This window comes from Oncorhynchus masou, chromosome 18 (assembly GCF_036934945.1).
Source record: "Oncorhynchus masou masou isolate Uvic2021 chromosome 18, UVic_Omas_1.1, whole genome shotgun sequence".
Lineage (NCBI taxonomy): Eukaryota > Metazoa > Chordata > Actinopteri > Salmoniformes > Salmonidae > Oncorhynchus > Oncorhynchus masou.
Window position 1 is genome coordinate 61,936,179 of NC_088229.1, and position 19,958 is coordinate 61,956,136.

The following is a 19,958-nucleotide window of genomic DNA, read 5'->3' on the forward strand; positions in this document are numbered from 1 at the left end:
GTGTGTGTGTGTGTGTGTGTGTATACGGGAAATGGAGGTGAAAGGAAGAGACAATCTGTCACAGCAAGATTAGTAGAAATGTGGCCGAAGTCCCAAACCCCCAGCTTGTTATCCCGTCACCCTTTCAGCTAACAGCATGGCACCTGTGCTATAGAGAAACCTGAGAGAAGGTGAAACACGTCCATTGCGTCATTGTGTTCCAGGCTACTGCGGGAGCAATGGATCCGAGCCAGGTACGAGAGGAACGAGTTTGAGTTCATCGAGAAACAGGAGCCTTACTCTGCAGGTGAGCTGACATTAGGGCTGTTACGGTGACCATATTACCGCCACACCGGCAGTCATGACGGCAGTCAAATTCACAGTAATTATGCTTCCTCATGTGCTGTGGGTGCTGATGCTCATTAGTAGCCTACCATACTTCATAACTGCCTAGTACTCAGCACTCTATTGTCCCTCTATCAATGCATATGTATTCGAAAATCCAATCAAACACTTCATTAGAGCCCATAAGCTCATGTTGTGCAACATTTCTATCGGCTATGCAATTTTGTGAGAAAACAGTGTTGATGTCCTCTTAAAAATAGGAGGATCCCATCAGCTTTCTATAAGCTAGGCCTACTATATTTATTTCTCTACTTTCCTAGTATTTAGCACATTGCTTATGTTTACAACAGGAGTATAGCCTACCAGGCTGGCATGAAAATGAACCACGGGAAAAGCTTCCTCCATTCGCTAGTTAAGTGCATAGATTTACATGTATTTTTTCCCCTGCCCCTGTTTCGAGGCAGGTGCATGATAATGGTGCATTCTACATTTTTTTAAAGTCACACGTACAGTACCAGTCAAAAGTTTGGACACACCTACTGATTCCAGGGTTTTTCTTTATTTCTACTATTTTCTACGTTGTAGAATAATAGTGAAGACATCAAAACTATGAAATAACGCATATGGAATCATGTAGTAACCAAAAAAAGTGTTAAATGATGACAGCTTTGCATACTCTTGGCATTCCCTCAACCAGCTTCACCTGGAATGCTTTTCCAACAGTCTTGAAGGAGTTCCCACATATGCTGAGCACCAAAGAGATCAATCTTGATTTCATCAGACCAGAGAATCTTGTTTCTTATGGTCTGAGAGTCTTTAGGTGCCTTTTGGCAAACTCCAAGCGGCCTGTCATGTGCCTTTTACTGAGGAGTGGCTTCCATCTGGCCACTCTACCATAAAGACCTGATTTGTGGAGTGCTGCAGAGATTGTTGTCCTTCTGGAATGTTCTCACAGAAGAAATTTAGAACTCTGTCAGAGTGACCGAAGAGTTCTTGGTCACCTCCCTGAACAAGGTCCTTCTCCCTAGATTGCTCAGTTTGGCCGGGCGGCCAGCTCAAGAAAGGGTCTTGGTGGTTCCAAACTTCTTCCATTTAGGAATGGCCACTGTGTTTTTGGGGATCTTTAATGCTGCAGAAATGTTTTGGTACCCTTCCCCAGATCTGTGCCTCGACATAACCCTGTCTCGGAGCTCTACGAACAATTCATTCGACCTCATGGTTTGGTTTTTGCCCTGACATGCACTGTCAACTCTGGGACCTTATATAGACAGGTGTGTGCCTTTCCAAATCATGTCCAATCAATTGAATTTACCACTGGTGGACTCTAATCAAGCTGTAGAAACATCTCAAGAATGATCAATTGAAACAGGATGAACCTGAGCTCAATTTCGAATCTCATATCAAATGGTCTGAATACTTATGTAAATAAGGTATTTCTGCTTTTATTTTGAAAACATTTGCAAAAAATTCTAAAAACCTGTTTTTGCTTTGTCATTATTGGGCATTGTGTGTAGATTGCTGATTATTTGTATTTATTTCATCCATTTTTAGCATAAGGCTGTTACATAACAAAATGTGGAATAAGTCAAGGGGTCTGAATACTTTCCGGAGGCACTCTATGTAAAGACAAAATGAATGATGGATGACAATATTAGCCTATCACTTGTGAATTATTTACTGTATTATCACTTGTGAATGATGCCTTTTTAAAATCATAGTCACACACCTCATGTAGCCTAGCCCATATGCCTATATGTTTTGATAAGGTTTGTATCACAACTAAAGTGGCCAAATATATTCTTAAAATTAAGCACATTAATCCGCTTTACAACAGGTGGAGAGACTAACTGGCAAATTTGGGGAAGGTCATTTTCACCATAAAAAAGTTGATCTGATCTGTTGTGTAAGCCTCGTTTCTAGTGGTTGTATTAATTTGGGATCTATCGCATCCCGCATCTGTCCCAGACTATGTTTGGAATATTTATTTCACGCACAGACTAGAATAGGTCCACTTTTGTCCTATGAGAGATAGGCTGCTTATGTCAATCTACTATTTCAATCTATTATCCCACTTAGTACAAAAGTTGTTAGGCTTGTGCTTTTGCTGTTCGTTCGGCTTGTTGACTGACGAAATGTTAATGTGGAAAGTTCCTCCAATATCCTTCAATGTGCGCCTTGGAATTGGATAAGGACACACGTAGTTGCATCCCCGATGTGTCTGTCTTCACTTGTGCCTGTGAGAAATACCCAATCACGTGAATGGAATTGGCTAATAAGAATTGAGCTATCTGAGAGAGCCATGTGAGGGAGAGGTGCTTCGGAGCACTCTGCCAAGAAAAGGGAATTATAATTATTATATTCAGCCCAAGGGCACAATGGCCACTGGCCAAAAAAGGCATGGAGTTTTTTAGGTGGCATTACAGCCACACAAAGGGGATGCCTCTGGGAAATTCGACACATTATCAAGTGCTTGTCAATTTGTGAATGAGAGACTGATGAAGTGTGTCCAGCCTGCGCATGTAACAAAGCAGAGTTCATGCCTTTCATGCAGCCTTAGAATGTATAAAAAATGCAAACGTTGGTCTATATGTTTTGATCACAACTAAAGTTGTATAAATAACTCTAAATGAAGCATATAGAAAGAGCTGTTTGTTTGTTAACCGCTCAACACAGAATAGCCGCATGTGCCCATTCCCAAATATCTTGGCGAAAACATTCTTTCTATTTCAGTCAGCTATGTTCAATTGTATTCTTCATACTATACAATGATTTACAATAATGCCAAGGAATTCTAAGCAAATCTTGTCTGCTAAATGAACTAGTGTAGCCCACAGCCATATGTCATAGCCAGATCAGGGCCTAACATAAGGACAAGAAGTATTCTATTCTGTTATTCTGAAATCTACATTTTCTTATTATCATGTTTCTTTAGACCTGTCTAAAATTCAGAAAAATATTTATTGTGATGGTGGACTCTATGGATTTATGAGACTTTTTAAAATGTAGATGTTCCAAAGGTCTGCATCAGTAGCTTGTAGGCTATGCGTGGAAGCCAGGAGATGCTAAATGTTCATTAACGGTCAATTACCGAGAGACCAGCAGTTACAGTGCCTTGCGAAAGTATTCGGCCCCCTTGAATATAAAACTGTATTTTTTTGTGAAGAATCAACAACAAGTGGGACACAATCATGAAGTGGAATGACATTTATTGGATATTTCAAACTTTTTTAACAAATCAAAAACTGAAAAATTGGGCGTGCAAAATTATTCAGCCCCTTTACTTTCAGTGCAGCAAACTCTCTCTAGACGTTCAGTGAGGATCTCTGAATGATCCAATGTTGACTTAAATGACTAATGATGATAAATACAATCCACCTGTGTGTAATCAAGTCTCCGTATAAATGCACCTGCACTGTGATAGTCTCAGAGGTCCGTTAAAAGCGCAGAGAGCATCATGAAGAACAAGGAACACACCAGGCAGGTCCGAGACACTGTTGTGAAGAAGTTTAAACCTGGATTTGGATACAAAAAGATTTCCAAGCTTTAAACATCCCAAGGAGCACTGTGCAAGCGATAATATTGAAATGGAAGGAGTATCAGACCACTGCAAATCTACCAAGACCTGGCCGTCCCCATCTTCCCAAACTTTCAGCTCATACAAGGAGAAGACTGATCAGAGATGCAGCCAAGAGGCCCATGATCACTCTGGATGAACTGCAGAGATCTACAGCTGAGGTGGGAGACTCTGTCCATAGGACAACAATCAGTTTTATATTGCACAAATCTGGCCTTTATGGAAGAGTGGCAAGAAGAAAGCCATTTCTTAAAGATATCCATAAAAAGTGTTGTTTAAAGTTTGCCACAAGCCACCTGGGAGACACACCAAACATGTGGAAGAAGGGGCTCTGGTCAGATGAAACCAAAATTGAACTTTTTGGCAACAATGCAAAATGTTATGTTTGGGTAAAAGCAACACAGCTCATCACCCTGAACACACCATACCCACTGTCAAACATGGTGGTGGCAGCATCATGGTTTGGGCCTGCTTTTCTTCAGCAGGGACAGGGAAGATGGTTAAAATTGATGGGAAGATGGATGGAGCCAAATACAGGACCATTCTGGAAGAAAACCTGATGGAGTCTGCAAAAGACCTGAGACTGGGACGGAGATTTGTCTTCCAACAAGACAATGATCCAAAACATAAAGCAAAATCTACAATGGAATGGTTCAAAAATAAACATATCCAGGTGTTGGGAAAAAATGTAGGTCTCTCGATGTGCAAAACTGATAGAGACATACCCCAAGCGACTTACAGCTGTAATCGCAGCAAAAGGTGGCTCTACAAAGTATTAACTTAAGGGGGCTGAATAATTTTGCACGCCCAATTTTTCAGTTTTTGATTTGTTAAAAAAGTTTGAAATATCCAATAAATGTCGTTCCACTTCATGATTGTGTCCCACTTGTTGTTGATTCTTCACAAAAAAATACAGTTTTATATCTTTATGTTTGAAGCCTGAAATGTGGCAAAAGGTCGCAATGTTCAAAGGGGCCGAATACTTTCGCAAGGCACTGTATTTGCTTGACAATCACCGGCTGACAAAATGTCATGACCTCCACAGTTGACACACAAACACACACACACACACACACACACACAGAGAGAAGCACACATACAAACACACACAGACACACACACACAGAGACAAGCACATGCACACATACACACACAGACACACACAGAGACAAACACACAGGCACACACACACACAAGCTTTGCCTATGCAAAGCTATGGATGTAGAGCTATGGAAAATCTAGCAAACAAATAGTCCTTCTCTGTCATGACAGCAAAGCATTGCCTAAACAATTTGCAAATACGAATAAAACCTTGAGTTTAGTGACAAATCCTCTACCCCTGCATCATCTCGTCAGAATATTTCAAATCCTCTACCCCTGCATCATCTAGTCAGAATATTTCAAATCCTCTACCCCTGCATCATCTAGTCAGAATATTTCAAATCCTCTACCCCTGCATCATCTAGTCAGAATATTTCAAATCCTCTACCCCTGCATCATCTAGTCAGAATATTTCAAATCCTCTACCCCTGCATCATCTAGTCAGAATATTTCAAATCCTTTACCCCTGCATCATCTCGTCAGAATATTTCAAATCCTTTACCCCTGCATCATCTCGTCAGAATATTTCAAATCCTCTACCCCTGCATCATCTAGTCAGAATATTTCAAATCCTCTACCCCTGCATCATCTAGTCAGAATATTTCAAATCCTCTACCCCTGCATCATCTAGTCAGAATATTTCAAATCCTCTACCCCTGCATCATCTCGTCAGAATATTTCAAATCCTTTACCCCTGCATCATCTCGTCAGAATATTTCAAATCCTCTACCCCTGCATCATCTAGTCAGAATATTTCAAATCCTCTACCCCTGCATCGTCTAGTCAGAATATTTCAAATCCTCTACCCCTGCATCATCTAGTCAGAATATTTCAAATCCTTTACCCCTGCATCATCTCGTCAGAATATTTCAAATCCTTTACCCATGCATCATCTAGTCAGAATATTTCATATCCTCTACCCCTGCATCATCTAGTCAGAATATTTCAAATCCTCTACCCCTGCATCATCTAGTCAGAATATTTCAAATCCTCTACCCCTGCATCGTCTAGTCAGAATATTTCAAATCCTCTACCCCTGCATCATCTAGTCAGAATATTTCAAATCCTCTACCCCTGCATCATCTAGTCAGAATATTTCAAATCCTCTACCCCTGCATCATCTAGTCAGAATATTTCAAATCCTCTACCCCTGCATCATCTAGTCAGAATATTTCAAATCCTCTACCCCTGCATCATCTAGTCAGAATATTTCAAGTCCTTTCCACAGAAATGCTTTGTTTGGGAACTATGAATTTAAGATATTCTGTGTTACATTTTATTAAATTTTTTACTTTAGCTATTTAATAAATATTTTCTTAACTCTATTTCCTGGACTGCATTGTTGGTTAAGGGCTTGTAAGTAAGCATTTCACTGTAAGATCTACCTGTTGTATTTGGCGCATGTGACAAATAAAATCTTATTTGATTTGAGAAAGGATGACTGAGGCATAGGATAAAGGCAGAGTGACTGTCTTGCCTTGTATTCGTAATTGTGCTTGTTTGCGTTCTTACTTAACGGAGACAGTGTCAGTGAATGAGTCTTGTTTCATTGTGTGAAGGCTATCTTGCTCTTGTTGGAGCCAGACTGGATTCCCATTTCATAAAGATGACCTTGTCTGTTTACCATGAGATTCAACTTCCTCTTTATGTGCACACATACACATGCGTCTTGCGCAGCCACACATACACGCACACATGTACACACACAGAGGCACGCACACACACACACACACACACACACACACACACACACACACACAGTTGTATGACTGGCTGTAATACAGATGGATGCATTGGGCAGGAGATTTATATTAGTTTATATATATTTGCATCACATATATTTGTATCACATATATTTGCATCATCAATGCATTTGCATCAGATGTACCCAGGGCTAAAATCAATAGATCCATAGTTTCTACCCTCTTCAGGGTCCGAGATGTTCTGTTAGCTTCTGTAGAGCAAGGACAGTGGTAGTAAACTAACCTCCCCAGTGGTCGATGGCAGTATTGATTCTGTATGCAGAGAAAGAGAGGGAGGTGGAGGGGGGAGGTTGTTATTGATCGATGAGGTAATGCAAGGTGAATGATTCATGTCAGACTGGGAAAAGAGAGACACAAATCTCCGTCACCAGGGGATGGAGAGATGAGAGGGAGGAGAAAATGGGACAGAGGCGTGAGGAGAGAATTGGGTGGTATGGAAGTGGGGGGGGGGAGAAGTGGGAGGTATGGAACATGAGGGGGGAGAAGTGGGGGGTATGGAACATGAGGGGGGAGAAGTGGGGGGTATGGAACTTGAGGGTGGAGAAGTGGGGGATATGGAACTTGAGGGGGAAGAGAAGTGGGGGATATGGAACTTGAGGGGGAAGAGAAGTGGGGGATATGGAACTTGAGGGGGAAGAGAAGTGGGGGGTATGGAACTTGAGGGGGGAGAGACATGGAGTGAGAGAGTGGGAGGGAGGTGAAAGGAAAATAGAGAAGTAAAGAGCGAACTAGAGGGGGAGGAGGGAGAGAGAAGGAGAGTTAGAGAGATGAAGTGCATGTGTAGCCTGTAATGAATTACATACAGTGCTCTGTACTGCCACATCATATAATGAAACTACTTCCTGTCTGTCAGAGGGCCAAAAATAGACTGGGAAGAACTTATTGAGAATTATAAACTGGGTGGTTCGAGCCCTGAATGCTGACTGGCTGAAAGCCGTGGTATATCAAACCGTATACCACTGGTATAACAAAACATGTATTTTTACTCTTCTAACTACGCTGGTAACCAGTTTATAATATCAGTAAGGCACCTTGGGGGTTTGTGGTATATGTCCAATATACCACGATTAAGGGTGTTGCATCGTGACGAAGAACAGGGCTTATATGGTATATTGGCCATATACCACACCCCCTCGGGCCTTGTTGCTTAAATAGAGCACTGTGTCATTAACATGTAAAAGGATGTACTTTACCATCAGGGAGGTTATTTTTTCTCCCTGTCATCTTTTCTTTGACTTCCTCTCTGTCATGCACTCTCTTTCTGCTAAAGCCTCTCTTTTTCTGTCTCTCTTTCACTCTCCCACCATCTGCTTTGCTATTTCTTTATTACACCAGAGAGTTCTTTCTCCTTCTTTCTCTCATGTTCTCTCTCCCACCTCTTCCATATCTCTGTCTTACTATCTCTCTCTCTTTCACCTCCACTATGTCAGTTTGTCTGAGTTTGTCTGGTGTGTCTCTATCTACCCAGGGTACAGAGAGGGGTTTCTATGGAAACGGGGCCGAGACAACTGTCAGTTCCTCAGTCGGAAATTCATTCTGTCGGAACGAGAGGGGGCGCTCAAGTACTTCAGCAAGCAGGAGGTAAGGCTGGAGTCAACACGAATGCTCTCGCACATGAATACAAGCATGTTGCTAGGAAATGTAATCTCCAGCTAACTTTACGCTACTAGCTTTCAAGTTAACCACCTGAAGTTAACCATCTGAAGTTAACCACCTGAAGTTAACCATCTGAATGAAGTTAACCATCTGAAGTTAACCACCTGAAGTTAAACATGAATACTTGTATAGCAGGCTATGTACAGTATACTGGTATGTGTCTACAAGGATACGCAAACAAATGCCTCAAAAGATGTCATGTTCGTGTTTACTGTAAACATACAGTATGTGTTATTCTAACAAGTTATATGTATAATGATTAAGAAGGGTGGGGTTAAATGCGGAAGACACAGTTCGAATGCATTCAGTTGTGCAACTGACAAGGTATCCCCCCCCCCCCGTATTTCTGTACTATATAGTTTGTGTATCTCCCCCAGGCGCGGGACCCCAAGGCGGTGATGAAGATTGAAACTCTCAACGCTACGTTCCAGCCGGCTAAGATAGGCAACCCCTACGGCCTGCAGATCACCTACCTTAGAGACAACAGCACCAGGAACATCTTTGTGTACCACAGCGACTCTAAGGTGACACATATGGTTGACTGTGACAAAAGGGACTATGGGCAATATTTATGTAGCCTGGTCCAAGATCTGTTTATGCCGGTATAGCCAATGGTTTGGTGTAAATGCACTGAATTGTTAGAGATATTATGCATGAGGAATCTACATTTCAATGGTACACCCAATCTGCTGCTGGTACACCCAATCTGCTGCTGGTACACCCAATCTGCTGCTGGTACACCCAATCTGCTGCTGGTACACCCAATCTGCTGCTGGTACACCCAATCTGCTGCTGGTACACCCAATCTGCTGCTGTTACACCCAATCTGCTGCTGTTACACCCAATCTGCTGCTGTTACACCCAATCTGCTGCTGTTACACCCAATCTGCTGCTGTTACACCCAATCTGCTGCTGGTACACCCAATCTGCTGCTGTTACACCCAATCTGCTGCTGGTACACCCAATCTGCTGCTGTTCCACCCAATCTGCTGCTGTTCCTCATGTCATGGAACTCTGATTTAGTCTGTTCAACTAAATCTGATTGTACTATTTCAATGTCTAGGTCTCTAATGGAGATGGGCTGTTCTGGATAACTGAGTGAGAGTGGAAATGAAAATGTCTGTTTAATCAGTAGACATCAGTCTTCACTGTGACATGTAGTTTTACTCGTAATCCTGCCATGTAATCTGAGAAATGTGGAACTGTTTAGAGAAATGTGGAGGGAGTTGTTTACACAAAGGGCTGGCTGGCTGGCTAGCAGGCACATAGGCTGTTTTTCTCTGAGGGTTTACTGCTTAGCACGCCAGATGATCATCTCTCTCAGTCGTGAGTCAGCCTTCTCTGTGGTCGTCACATGTTACCACAGTCACAAAGTCATAGACCCTGCCTATTTGTACAATTTCTCTTCTCAGATTTTAAACCTGACCCTAGCCATAAACCCAACCCTAACCATATGCCTAACTCTAACCTGAAATGAAATCCAAAAAAGCTCATGTATGTTTTCATGAATTTTTACAATATAGACAATTTTGTGACTTTCATTCTCTGTGGGATGAAAGCCACAGCGTGTACAGCCCCATCTGTTGGTCAACAGACACAAGAGCAGGCTTGAACAGAACAGCAATAGTAAAGCTGCCATGTCATGGTATTTTCATAGCTGGGGGAAGTCGTTTGGGGATGGAGGTGCTGAATTTTTTTTGCAGCAAATACAGGACTAGTAAAAGGCCCAATGCACTACTTTTGTGAAAACATTTGTTTACCAGAATTTGTAACTTGAGTACGTTTTCTAGTTTTGTGAAATACTTTGCAAATGCAAGTTATTTCTATGTGAACTGAAATAGTCTTTTCATTCCTTTTACATTTTAGTAGATGTTTTTATCCAGAGCAACTTACATTGTGAATACATCGTACTGGTCCTCTGTGGGAATCGAACCCATAACCCTGGTGCTGCAAGTGTTATGCTCTACCAACTGACCCACATGAGTCTCAGTGTACTCAATTACTGTATTGTGTATAGTTTTTCTTCGTGGTGATGTAATGTCTACAGGTAGAAACTTCGATGATCAGCCTATGTACAATACAGTAATGTATATTGATATTTAGTGGCTTGTAAAGGACGGTAAATTAATATGGCAAAAAGATTGCTTTTTTTCTGTTTTTTGTTATTCAAATTGATGTGGATGTTTTGGGTCTTTGCCCATAACTTTTCACCTTTTGATGTAAATGTTTGAGGACATGGTTTTGTTCTTTCTGGAATCCAGTCAACTCTTACAATTCCAACTATTGAATCCTGCAAGATACTGTTCTTAATTATACATGTCATGTCTTATTATGTCTTGTTCCTGTTCTTTCTCTTCACTCTGTCTCTCTCTGCTGGTCTTATTAGGTTACCTTCTCTTTCTCTCCTTCTCCAGCTGTTCCTCATCTCCTCTAACTAGCTCGTTCACCCTTTCCCCACCTGTTCCCTTTTTTCCCTCTGATTAGGTCTCTATTTCTCTCTCTGTTCCTGCTACTTTCGGTGTCAGATTCTCGTTTGAGTTTCTCATGCCAGAAGCAAGCTATCGTCTCGTTTGCTTCATCCTTGTCCTATCCTGTCGGAATCTGCCTGGCAGGTGCATCCTGTACTCAGCTAACTGTCTTTCGTTTGCACTGTGTCCAGTTCATCTGATGCTACGTGAGATCAGGTACCACTGTTCCTCTATGACCCGCGCCTACCCAGAGCGACCTGCACCCTGTCGCCGCTAACCCAGCTATTCTCCTCTGCTGCTAAGAAGGGGACTCTCTTGTTATTTATCAGAGGGACTTTATGTTTCATTTGTCGCCCTCTCTGCGGGTTGTCTATTTTTGCCATTATCAACGTCTGAAGAGGATCTATGTCTTTCCTGTGTTCTCATTAAAGAACTCTGTTTTTGTTAAACCGCTTTTGGGTCCTCACTCAAGTGTACAACAATACAGCTACCTTTTCTGCCAAAGCGGAGATGCTGAAAACATTTTTCCCCCACGTTACAAATATCTATTGGTCTGCGAATACAGGACTAGTAAAGGCGCAGTGCACTACTTTTGTGAGAGAGAAAAAAAATGTATCCAAAAATAATATTTATTTGTACTAATATATATTTTCTAATTCTGATTTGTTTAGGGGGTGCTGCAGCACCCTCAGCACCTCTACTTCCCGTGGCTATGGATATAATAGCTTAATCATGTCTCCTATGTTCTATACTGTATCAGGTTTATTTTATTACATGTAGGAATGACTCTGAATATGACATGTATCTGACTAGGATGCTCTTGTGTCTTTATTTTGGTAGGAAATGGTGGACTGGTTCAACGCTATCAGAGCTGCCAGGTTTCATTACCTTCAGGTGGCCTTCCCTGGAGCCAGTGACGAGGAGGTGAGGCCACAACACATGCAGTACTTTGAAATGACAATAATGGGTTCGGATTTCTGAACTTTGAATATTATTAATCATTAGTTATGCTAGAGACATGAGGGGTGACATAGTCTAGAGTCTACACCAGAAGTTAATGAATATCTGTAGGAGGAATGTATATGATCAATGTAATTAGGTCAGGTCACATTAAGGGAGAAGGAACAGTTTATTGCCAGTATCACTTAATTTCCTGCCTGTCAATAAAGATGCAATGTTTAGCGAGAAGGAGGAGACTCCACCCCAAATTGGGGTATAAATAAACCACTGGTAGAACCATGTCTTTGTCTCTTCCACTGTTCCATGCTTTGGGGTGAATAAACCTGGTTTAAGATTTCATAGTGTACGTCAAGTTCTTACACTGATGTTTATAACCGAACAACCACTATTAAACACCAGATTAGACAATATTATATTGTTTTCTCTCTTGTCTTCTCCTTCAGCTGGTGCCCAAACTGACACGTAGCTTCATGAAGGAGGGCTTCATGGAGAAAACGGGCCCAAAACACACAGAGGGCTTTAAGAAGAGGTGGTTCACCATGGATGACAGGAGACTCATGTACTTCAAAGATCCTCTGGTGAGGAGACAGCATCACACCATACTCCTCATAACTTTTGATTCTGCGGCATACTTTCTTCTCTGATCTCTTTCTCTCTCTTCCTCCCCGCCTCTCTCCCCCTCCTCTCTCAGGATGCCTATGCGAGGGGAGAGGTTTTCATCGGCAGTAAGGAGAACAGCTACACCGTGCTCCCGGGCCTTCCCCCTTCCACCCAGGGCTACCACTGGAACCATGGCATCACCATAGTAACACCAGACAGGAAGTTCCTGTTTGCCTGCGAGACGGAGGCGGAGCAGAAAGACTGGATCACTGCTTTCCAGAGGGTTATCAACAGGCCCATGAGACCACAGGAGTATGCAGGTTAGTCAGTAAGATGCATTATACAATTGTACTCAAACGTATGCACCAGATTAGGTGTTCTCAAAAGTATGCACTATTTTAGGTGTACTCTGGAGTATGCACTAGGTTAGGTGTACTCTGGAGTATGCACTAGGTTAGGTGTACTCTGGAGTATGCATTTATGCAGATGTTTCATCTTTGCAGTACTGTTTGCAGGGTATGTACAACACCCAGTTTAACTAGTCAAGCTCTCACATGCAGTTGCTTGGTTGAAGCCAATGTTTTTTGACCAGGCTGAAACAAAAGCCTGCACACCGGGTAACTCCCTAGCTCAAGGGTTGGTATTAATTAATTTAAGTATAGATTGTCAATGTGTTTTTAGAGGTACAAATGCCGTATCTTAATTTGCCCCTGCTTCTCACAGCAGGAAAATAATCCTGCAGCAACAGGAAATGTGAATGGAAAAATGTTGTAGGTGTTGATACATTTTTTGTTAGCAAATCAAATCTGACATTTTAATGTTCCGATTACAAACTTTAGAAGCCTTTTTAAACCTTGAATACACTACAAGTTCTCATTTCATGGTTTGCAGGAAAATTCCTGCAACAGCAGGAAGATCAAGTTAAGATACAGCACCTGTAGTCCAAAGCAATGTATTGTGTGATTACCTCTTTCTATACAGTGTCTATATGCATCTCTATGTAATTATATCTCTATGTTGTGGTAACACTGACTGGTTTTCTGTTCTTCACCGTGCAGTGGAGGCCCACTTCAAACACAAGCCCTGAGACTGGAGCTAGAGCTGTCGGTCTACTGGATTAAGACCAGAACAGACAGGATTTCTCTACAGAGACCCCAGAATAAGTCTATGGGGTTCTAGTGTACCTTTACAGAGGGAGCAAGATGGTAGACATGGAAGAAATGCATCCGAGAGGAGAGAGGTATCAATAGAAAACACTTTCTTCTCCACCTCTCCTGACCTGATACCCAAACCTGGGGTTAGAGGTCAGGGGGTTTGAGAGGAGAGAAAAGGACACAGAAACATCAATGCCCCTGCTGCTGCTCTCCACATCGACCCTCCAAACTGCACCCCCTGCTCTAAGTGTTGTGATCAGCATCCCTTGTTGTATACTAAGGAGTCATGTTCGCCGTGTTTGTTGAGAGCAGTACTGTCATTTTAATTATTGATTTGACACTTTTGATGCCAGTGGATGTATGCAATTTCTCAGATTGTTCTGCATAATCTGCATACATTTAACTTTCAAGGTGCTGACAACCTATGCTTCTGTACACGGTTAGGGTTTTACTCATCATGGCAGTTATTTATTTTTGAAATGCAAATGTAAATATTTTGAATCTCAGTGAATGCTGCTTCATGCAACAGGATTGTAAATGTATTTAATATCATACTGTATACAGTACCATTCAAATGTTTGGACACACCTACTCATTCCAGTGTACTTTATTTTTACTATTTTCTACATTGTAGAATAATAGTGAAGACATCAAAACTATGAAATAACTCATATGGAATCATGTAGTAACCAAAAAAGTGTTAAACAAATCAAAATATATTTTAGATTATTCAAAGTAGCCACCCTTTGTCTTGATGACAGCTTTGCACACTCTTGGCATTCTCTCAACCAGCTTCATGAGGTAGTCACCTGGAATTCATTTCAATTAACAGGTGTGACTTGTTAATTTGTGGAATTTCTTTCCTTCTTAATGCGCTTGAGCCAATCAGTTGTGTTGTGTCATGGTAGGTGTGTGTATACAGAAGATAGCCCTATTTAAAAGGCCAAATCCATATTATGGCAAGAACAGCTCAAATAAGCAATGCGAAATTACAGTCCATCATTACTTTAAGACATGAAGGTCAGGCAATCTGGAAAATGTCAAGAACTTTGAAAGTTCTTGACAGTGTAGTTGCAAAAACCTTCAAGTGCTATGATGAAACTGGCTCTCATGAGGAACACCACAGGAAAGGAAGACCCAGAGTTACCTCTGCTGCAGAGGATAAGTTCATTAGAGTTAACAACACCTCAGATTGCGGCCCAAATAAATGCTTCACAGAGTTCAAGTAATAGACACATCTAAACATCAACTGTTCATAGGAGACTGTGTGAATCAGGCCTTCATGGTCGAAGTTGCTTCAAAGAAACCACTACAAAAGGACACCAATAAGAAACATAGATTTGCTTGGGCCAAGAAACATGAGCAATGAACATTAGACCAGTGGAAATCTGTCCTTTGGTCTGATGAGTCCAAATTTGAGATTTTTGGTTCCAACCACTGTGTCTTTGTGAGACGCAGAGTAGGTGAACGGATGATCTCCATGTGTGGTTCCCACCGTGAAGCATGAAGGAGGTGTGATGGTGTGGGGTGCTTTGCTGGTGACACTGTCAGTGATTTATTTAGAATTCAAGGCACACTTAACCAGCATGGCTACCACAGCATTCTGCAGCGATACGCCATCCCATCTGGTTTGTGCTTAGTGGGACTAACATTTGTTTTTCAACAGGACAATGACCCAAAACACACTTCCAGGCTGTGTAAGGGCTATTTTACCAATAAGGAGTGATTGAGTGCTGCATCAGATGACCTGGCCTCCACAATCACCCGACCTCAACCCAATTGAGATTGTTTGTGATGAATTGGACCGCAAAATGAAGGAAAAGCAGCCAACAAGTGCTCAGTATATGTGGGAACTCCTTCAAGACTGTTGGAAAAGCATTCCAGGTGAAGCTGGTTGAGAGAATGCCAAGAGTGTGCAAAGCTGTCATCAAGGCAAAGGTTGGCAACTTTGAAGAAACTATCAAGTTTATTTATTTATTTTAACACTTTTTTGGTTACTACATGATTCCATATGTGTTATTTCTTAGTTCTGCAATGTAGAAAATAGTAAAACAAAAAAAATAGTAATTAAACTTGAATAAAAAAGTGTGTCCAAAAGTTTGACTGGTACTGTATGTTTCATCTCCCCGAGCTGATTAAATTAAAGTGTGTTTACCATTGCAAAACACTAGAGGGCACTATGGGTCATGTCATACATCACCACAACGTGCATCATCATTTTGCAGGTCTGCCAGTGAAATAAACTTGACAATCCTATTGACCTTTTCTTGTTTACTTTGTGTTAATATTATCAAACGAATAATGAAGTAATGTGGAAGGAACAGTGTAATGATGCATTAGGTTGGTTTTCATCATAATGATAAGAGCTCCCTCTCTCTGAAGGGTATCTTTTTCTGTCACTTCTCTCTCTCTCTCTCTCTCTCTCTCTCTCTCTCTCTCTCTCTCTCTCTCTCTCTCTCTCGAGCACATGGGTTTACAAACTTTTTTTCTGCACAAATTTACACTAGAAAATGCAAGGAACCCCACAAGATGCACTCTCAAATTGTTTTATAATTTCAGCCAAAACGGGTCCCTGTTATTTGTGTACTACACCATCAAATTGTGTACTAAGTAATCAATTTTGTGTGATTATGTTACAAATTTGTTGTGCTTAAGATCCTGGAGTGCATCTTTAACGCTGTTTGTTGGTATTCACTCAATTTTAGGTCCCGCAGGCTGACCCATCACATAATAATGGCATGAAAAGTGTAAAAAGAGTCCTTAGTTCACACTCAAATATTGTATTTTGTACCCATTTGAAGAGAAGAAAAAACCACCCCTCTAGTAGTTCAAAACCTCTTCTCTCACAAACTGTGTGTATGCGTGCCTGTGTTTGTTTGTGCGTGCCTATGTTTGTTTGTGCGTGCCTGTGTTTGTTTGTTTGTGCATGTGTGTGTGTGTGTGTTCTCAGTATGAATGTGTGCAGAATGGATATGGAGAGGGCACCCTCCAAAGCTGTGTGATTCTTTGTGCTGACTGATGAGTGGACATGGACAGACACAGCTGTTCCTAGAGGCGGCAGTTGGAGAGCTCAGACAGCTGTTGGAGTTCCATCCAGGGAGAGTTCTAGTGTTAAGCTGGGTGCTGGGTGGACACTCAGAGGGAAGTGGGAAGTGCGGCTAAGCAGTTGTGAAGTGTGGAGAACCAATATTATTATAGATCTGGACTGGCGTGTGCTGACTGCATGCACAAACTCCCGCTCAAGGAGCATGATAACTGCTGTGCAGCTTACACATATGCAAACAGACCTTGTACTCAAGGGGTTGGTTGTTACAAAAAAATGTCATTCCTAGGTTATAACAGTGAGATCGTAATACATAGTTATAGTAACATAGTTCTGGTTAGATGTCCGGTGTGGCCCAGTTGGTAGAGCACGGCGCTTCCAACGCCAGGGTTGTGGGTTTGAGTCCCACAGGGGACCAGTATGAAAATGTATGGACCGAATACTGTAAGATGCTCTGGATAAATTGTCTACAAAAGGAAAAGTGTGGTAGAGTGTTGATTCCTGCCAGTCTGTGTGGCCAGGAAATGCTTCCATTAGCGCATGTCTCCATACTGTGCCTTCAGAAAGTATTCAGACCCCTTGACTTTTCCACATTTTGTTAAGTTACAGCCTTATTCTAAAATATATTAAATATTTTTTCCCCTCATCACTTTACACACAATACCCACAAAGATAAAACAGGTTCCTGGAATTTTTTGCAAATGTATTACAAATTTAAAAATTAAATATCACATTTACCTAAGTATTCGGACCCTTTGTTGAAGGACCTTTGGCAGCGATTACAGTATTGAGTCTTCTTGGGTATGACGCTACAAGCTTGGCACACCTGTATTTGGGGAGTTTCTCCCATTCTTCTCTGCAGATCCTCTCAAGCCATGTCCGGTTAGATGGGGAGTGTCACTGCACAGCTATTTTCAGGTCTCTCCAGAGATGTTAGATCGGATTCAAGTCCGGGCTCTGGTTGGGCCACTCAAGGACATTTAGAGACTTGTCCCGAAGCCACTCCTGCCTTGTCTTGGCTGTGTGCTTAGGGTTGTTGTCCTGTTGGAAGGTGAACCTTCGCCTCAGTCTGAGGTCCTGAGCGCTCTGGAGCAGGTTTTCATCAAGGATCACTCTGTACTTTGCTCCATTCATCTTTGCCTCGATCCTGACTAGTCTCCCAGTCCCTGCCTCTGAAAAAGATCCCCCCCCAGCATGATACTGCCACCACCATGCTCCAACGTAGTGATGATGCTAGGTTTCCTCCAGACATGACGCTTGGCATTCAGGCCAATCTTGGTTTCTTCAGACCAGAGAATCGTGTTTCTCATTGTCTGAGAGTCTTTAGGTGCCTTTTGGCAAACTCATGGCAGGCTGTCATGTGCCTTTTACTAAGGAGTGGCTTCCGTCTGGCCACTCTACCATCAAGGCCTGATTGGTGGAGTGTTGCAGAGATGGTTGTCCTTCTGGAAGGTTCTCCCATTTCCACAGAGGAACTCTAGAGCTCTGTCAGAGTGGCCATCAGGTTCTTGGTCACCTCCCTGATCAAGGCTCTTCTCCCCATGATTGCTCAGTTTGGCCGGGCGGCCAGCTCAAGAAAGAGTCTTGGTGGTTCCAAACATATTCGATTTAAGAATGATGGAGGCCACTGTGTTCTTGGGGACCTTCAACGGACCTTCTGTGCCTCCACACATACCTGTCTCGGCACTCTACGGACAATTCCTTCAACCTCAGGGCTTGGTTTTTCGCTCTGGCATGCACTGTCAACTGTGGGACCTTATATAGACAGGTGTGTGCCTTTCCAGATCATGTCCAGTTAATTGAATTTACCACAGGTGGACGGACAAAACAAGTTGTTGAAACATCTCAAGGATGAACAATGGAAATAGGATGCACCTGAGCTCAATTTTGAGTATCATAGCAAAGGGTCTGAATACTTATGTAAATAAGGTGTTTCTGCATTTTATTTGTAATAAATGTGCAAAAATGTATCAACCTATTTTCGCGTTCTCATTAAGGGGCGTGTTGTGTAGATTGCTGGGGGGGAAAAATAATGTAATAGATTTCAGAAAAACACTGTAAAGTAACAAAATGTGTAAAAAGTCAAGGGGTCTGAATACTTTGCCCGAAGCCACTGTACGTACAGTATGTGCCTTTCCCGTGACCTTCCAGTACATCGTAACACATTGACATGTAGGATCCACATGGCGGGAAATCCTCAAGGGATACCCCTCAGAATGGGGAGTGTGTGTGTGTGTGTGTTGGGGGGTCAGGATTAAGAGCTTCAGAGGGTCAGGCTCACGGAGCTGCAGCCCAATCGTCATAGTAACAGCTGGGACACGCTCCCACATGCTGCCTTCACTCTCTCTTTCCCTCTCTCTATTTAACTTTTTTTTCCCTCCCTCGCTCAATTTTCAAGACTGAGTAAATGAACATCGTCTTTATCTATTGGTAATACAGCAAACAATGGCATTTATATTTTATTCATATGAAATAGTATGCTGTAAAGGTACATGTACTGAACATATAAAGAGGATATATGGTATGAGTGAGTTGGCAGATTTTTGGTCAGGCATAGAGACGGGCTATCCCTCTGTCTGCAAGATAGGGACTAGATGCTTTTTCAAGGACTGGCGCCAAGGCAACGTGCTATGGTTGACCTCAGTCACCGCAGTGAGGTTTCACGGTCGCTCTGTTTCTGGCATTGTGACACGCTACAGACCACTCCAGACCACTCAAAGGCAAAAGGTCAGAGGGCACTATTGTTCGTTGAAATGAGAGATGTACAGTATCTCTGGGAACGTCATTGTCTTGGATCCTCCTTAGACTTTCTACAGTATTTATGTGTTTGTGGAAAATAGAAGCTATTACTTAGATTGAACAATGTAAATGGGCCTGCCGTTTGAATAACTGTTATTCATTCTTTTGTCATTGTTGCACTGCACAGGAACAACTTGCCAGTAGCATCCTGTTATGTTGAGACAGAGATGATCACATAGACAAGACTTGCGTCAGTGGAGGTGTTAGGTCTAATTGACTGTTATAAGTCTATTACACTGCTGCCCCAGTCTATTTCAATTTAGTCGGATGGCGTTTCATGTTGCTAAAGTCTAAAGGAGGGCTATGGCAAAGCTGTAGCACTAATCTAATAACAGTCCCTGGATAGACACACACACACACAAGGGATCCCTTTCACTGCTTCTAATGGGATGAAACACTTCTATCTGCTTTAACTTCTAACAGCTGTAATGGAAAATGAGAAAGACGTGAGAAACCTTATAAACCTTTCAAAATAATTAAGAAGACCAATTAAACAGAACTTAACTTGAGAGACTT

General features: G+C 42.0%; 1 protein-coding gene across 2 annotated transcripts in view; it reads left to right on the top strand.

Annotated features, from left to right (window-relative positions):
* Positions 1 to 15,860, top strand: part of LOC135505066 (arf-GAP with dual PH domain-containing protein 1-like) — a 34,651-nt gene extending 18,791 nt beyond the window's left edge. Inside the window, exons 4-10 of one of the 2 annotated variants that reach the window (XM_064924129.1) lie at positions 204 to 286; positions 8,231 to 8,343; positions 8,778 to 8,942; positions 11,727 to 11,810; positions 12,290 to 12,424; positions 12,538 to 12,766; positions 13,505 to 15,860. In XM_064924129.1, the coding sequence (XP_064780201.1) occupies positions 204 to 286; positions 8,231 to 8,343; positions 8,778 to 8,942; positions 11,727 to 11,810; positions 12,290 to 12,424; positions 12,538 to 12,766; positions 13,505 to 13,533 (838 nt within the window). In that variant the 3' untranslated portion in view covers positions 13,534 to 15,860. The remainder of the gene's footprint in view (positions 1 to 203; positions 287 to 8,230; positions 8,344 to 8,777; positions 8,943 to 11,726; positions 11,811 to 12,289; positions 12,425 to 12,537; positions 12,767 to 13,504) is intronic. The other variant, XM_064924130.1, reaches the window with a different exon arrangement.
* Positions 15,861 to 19,958: the final 4,098 nt, after the last annotated feature.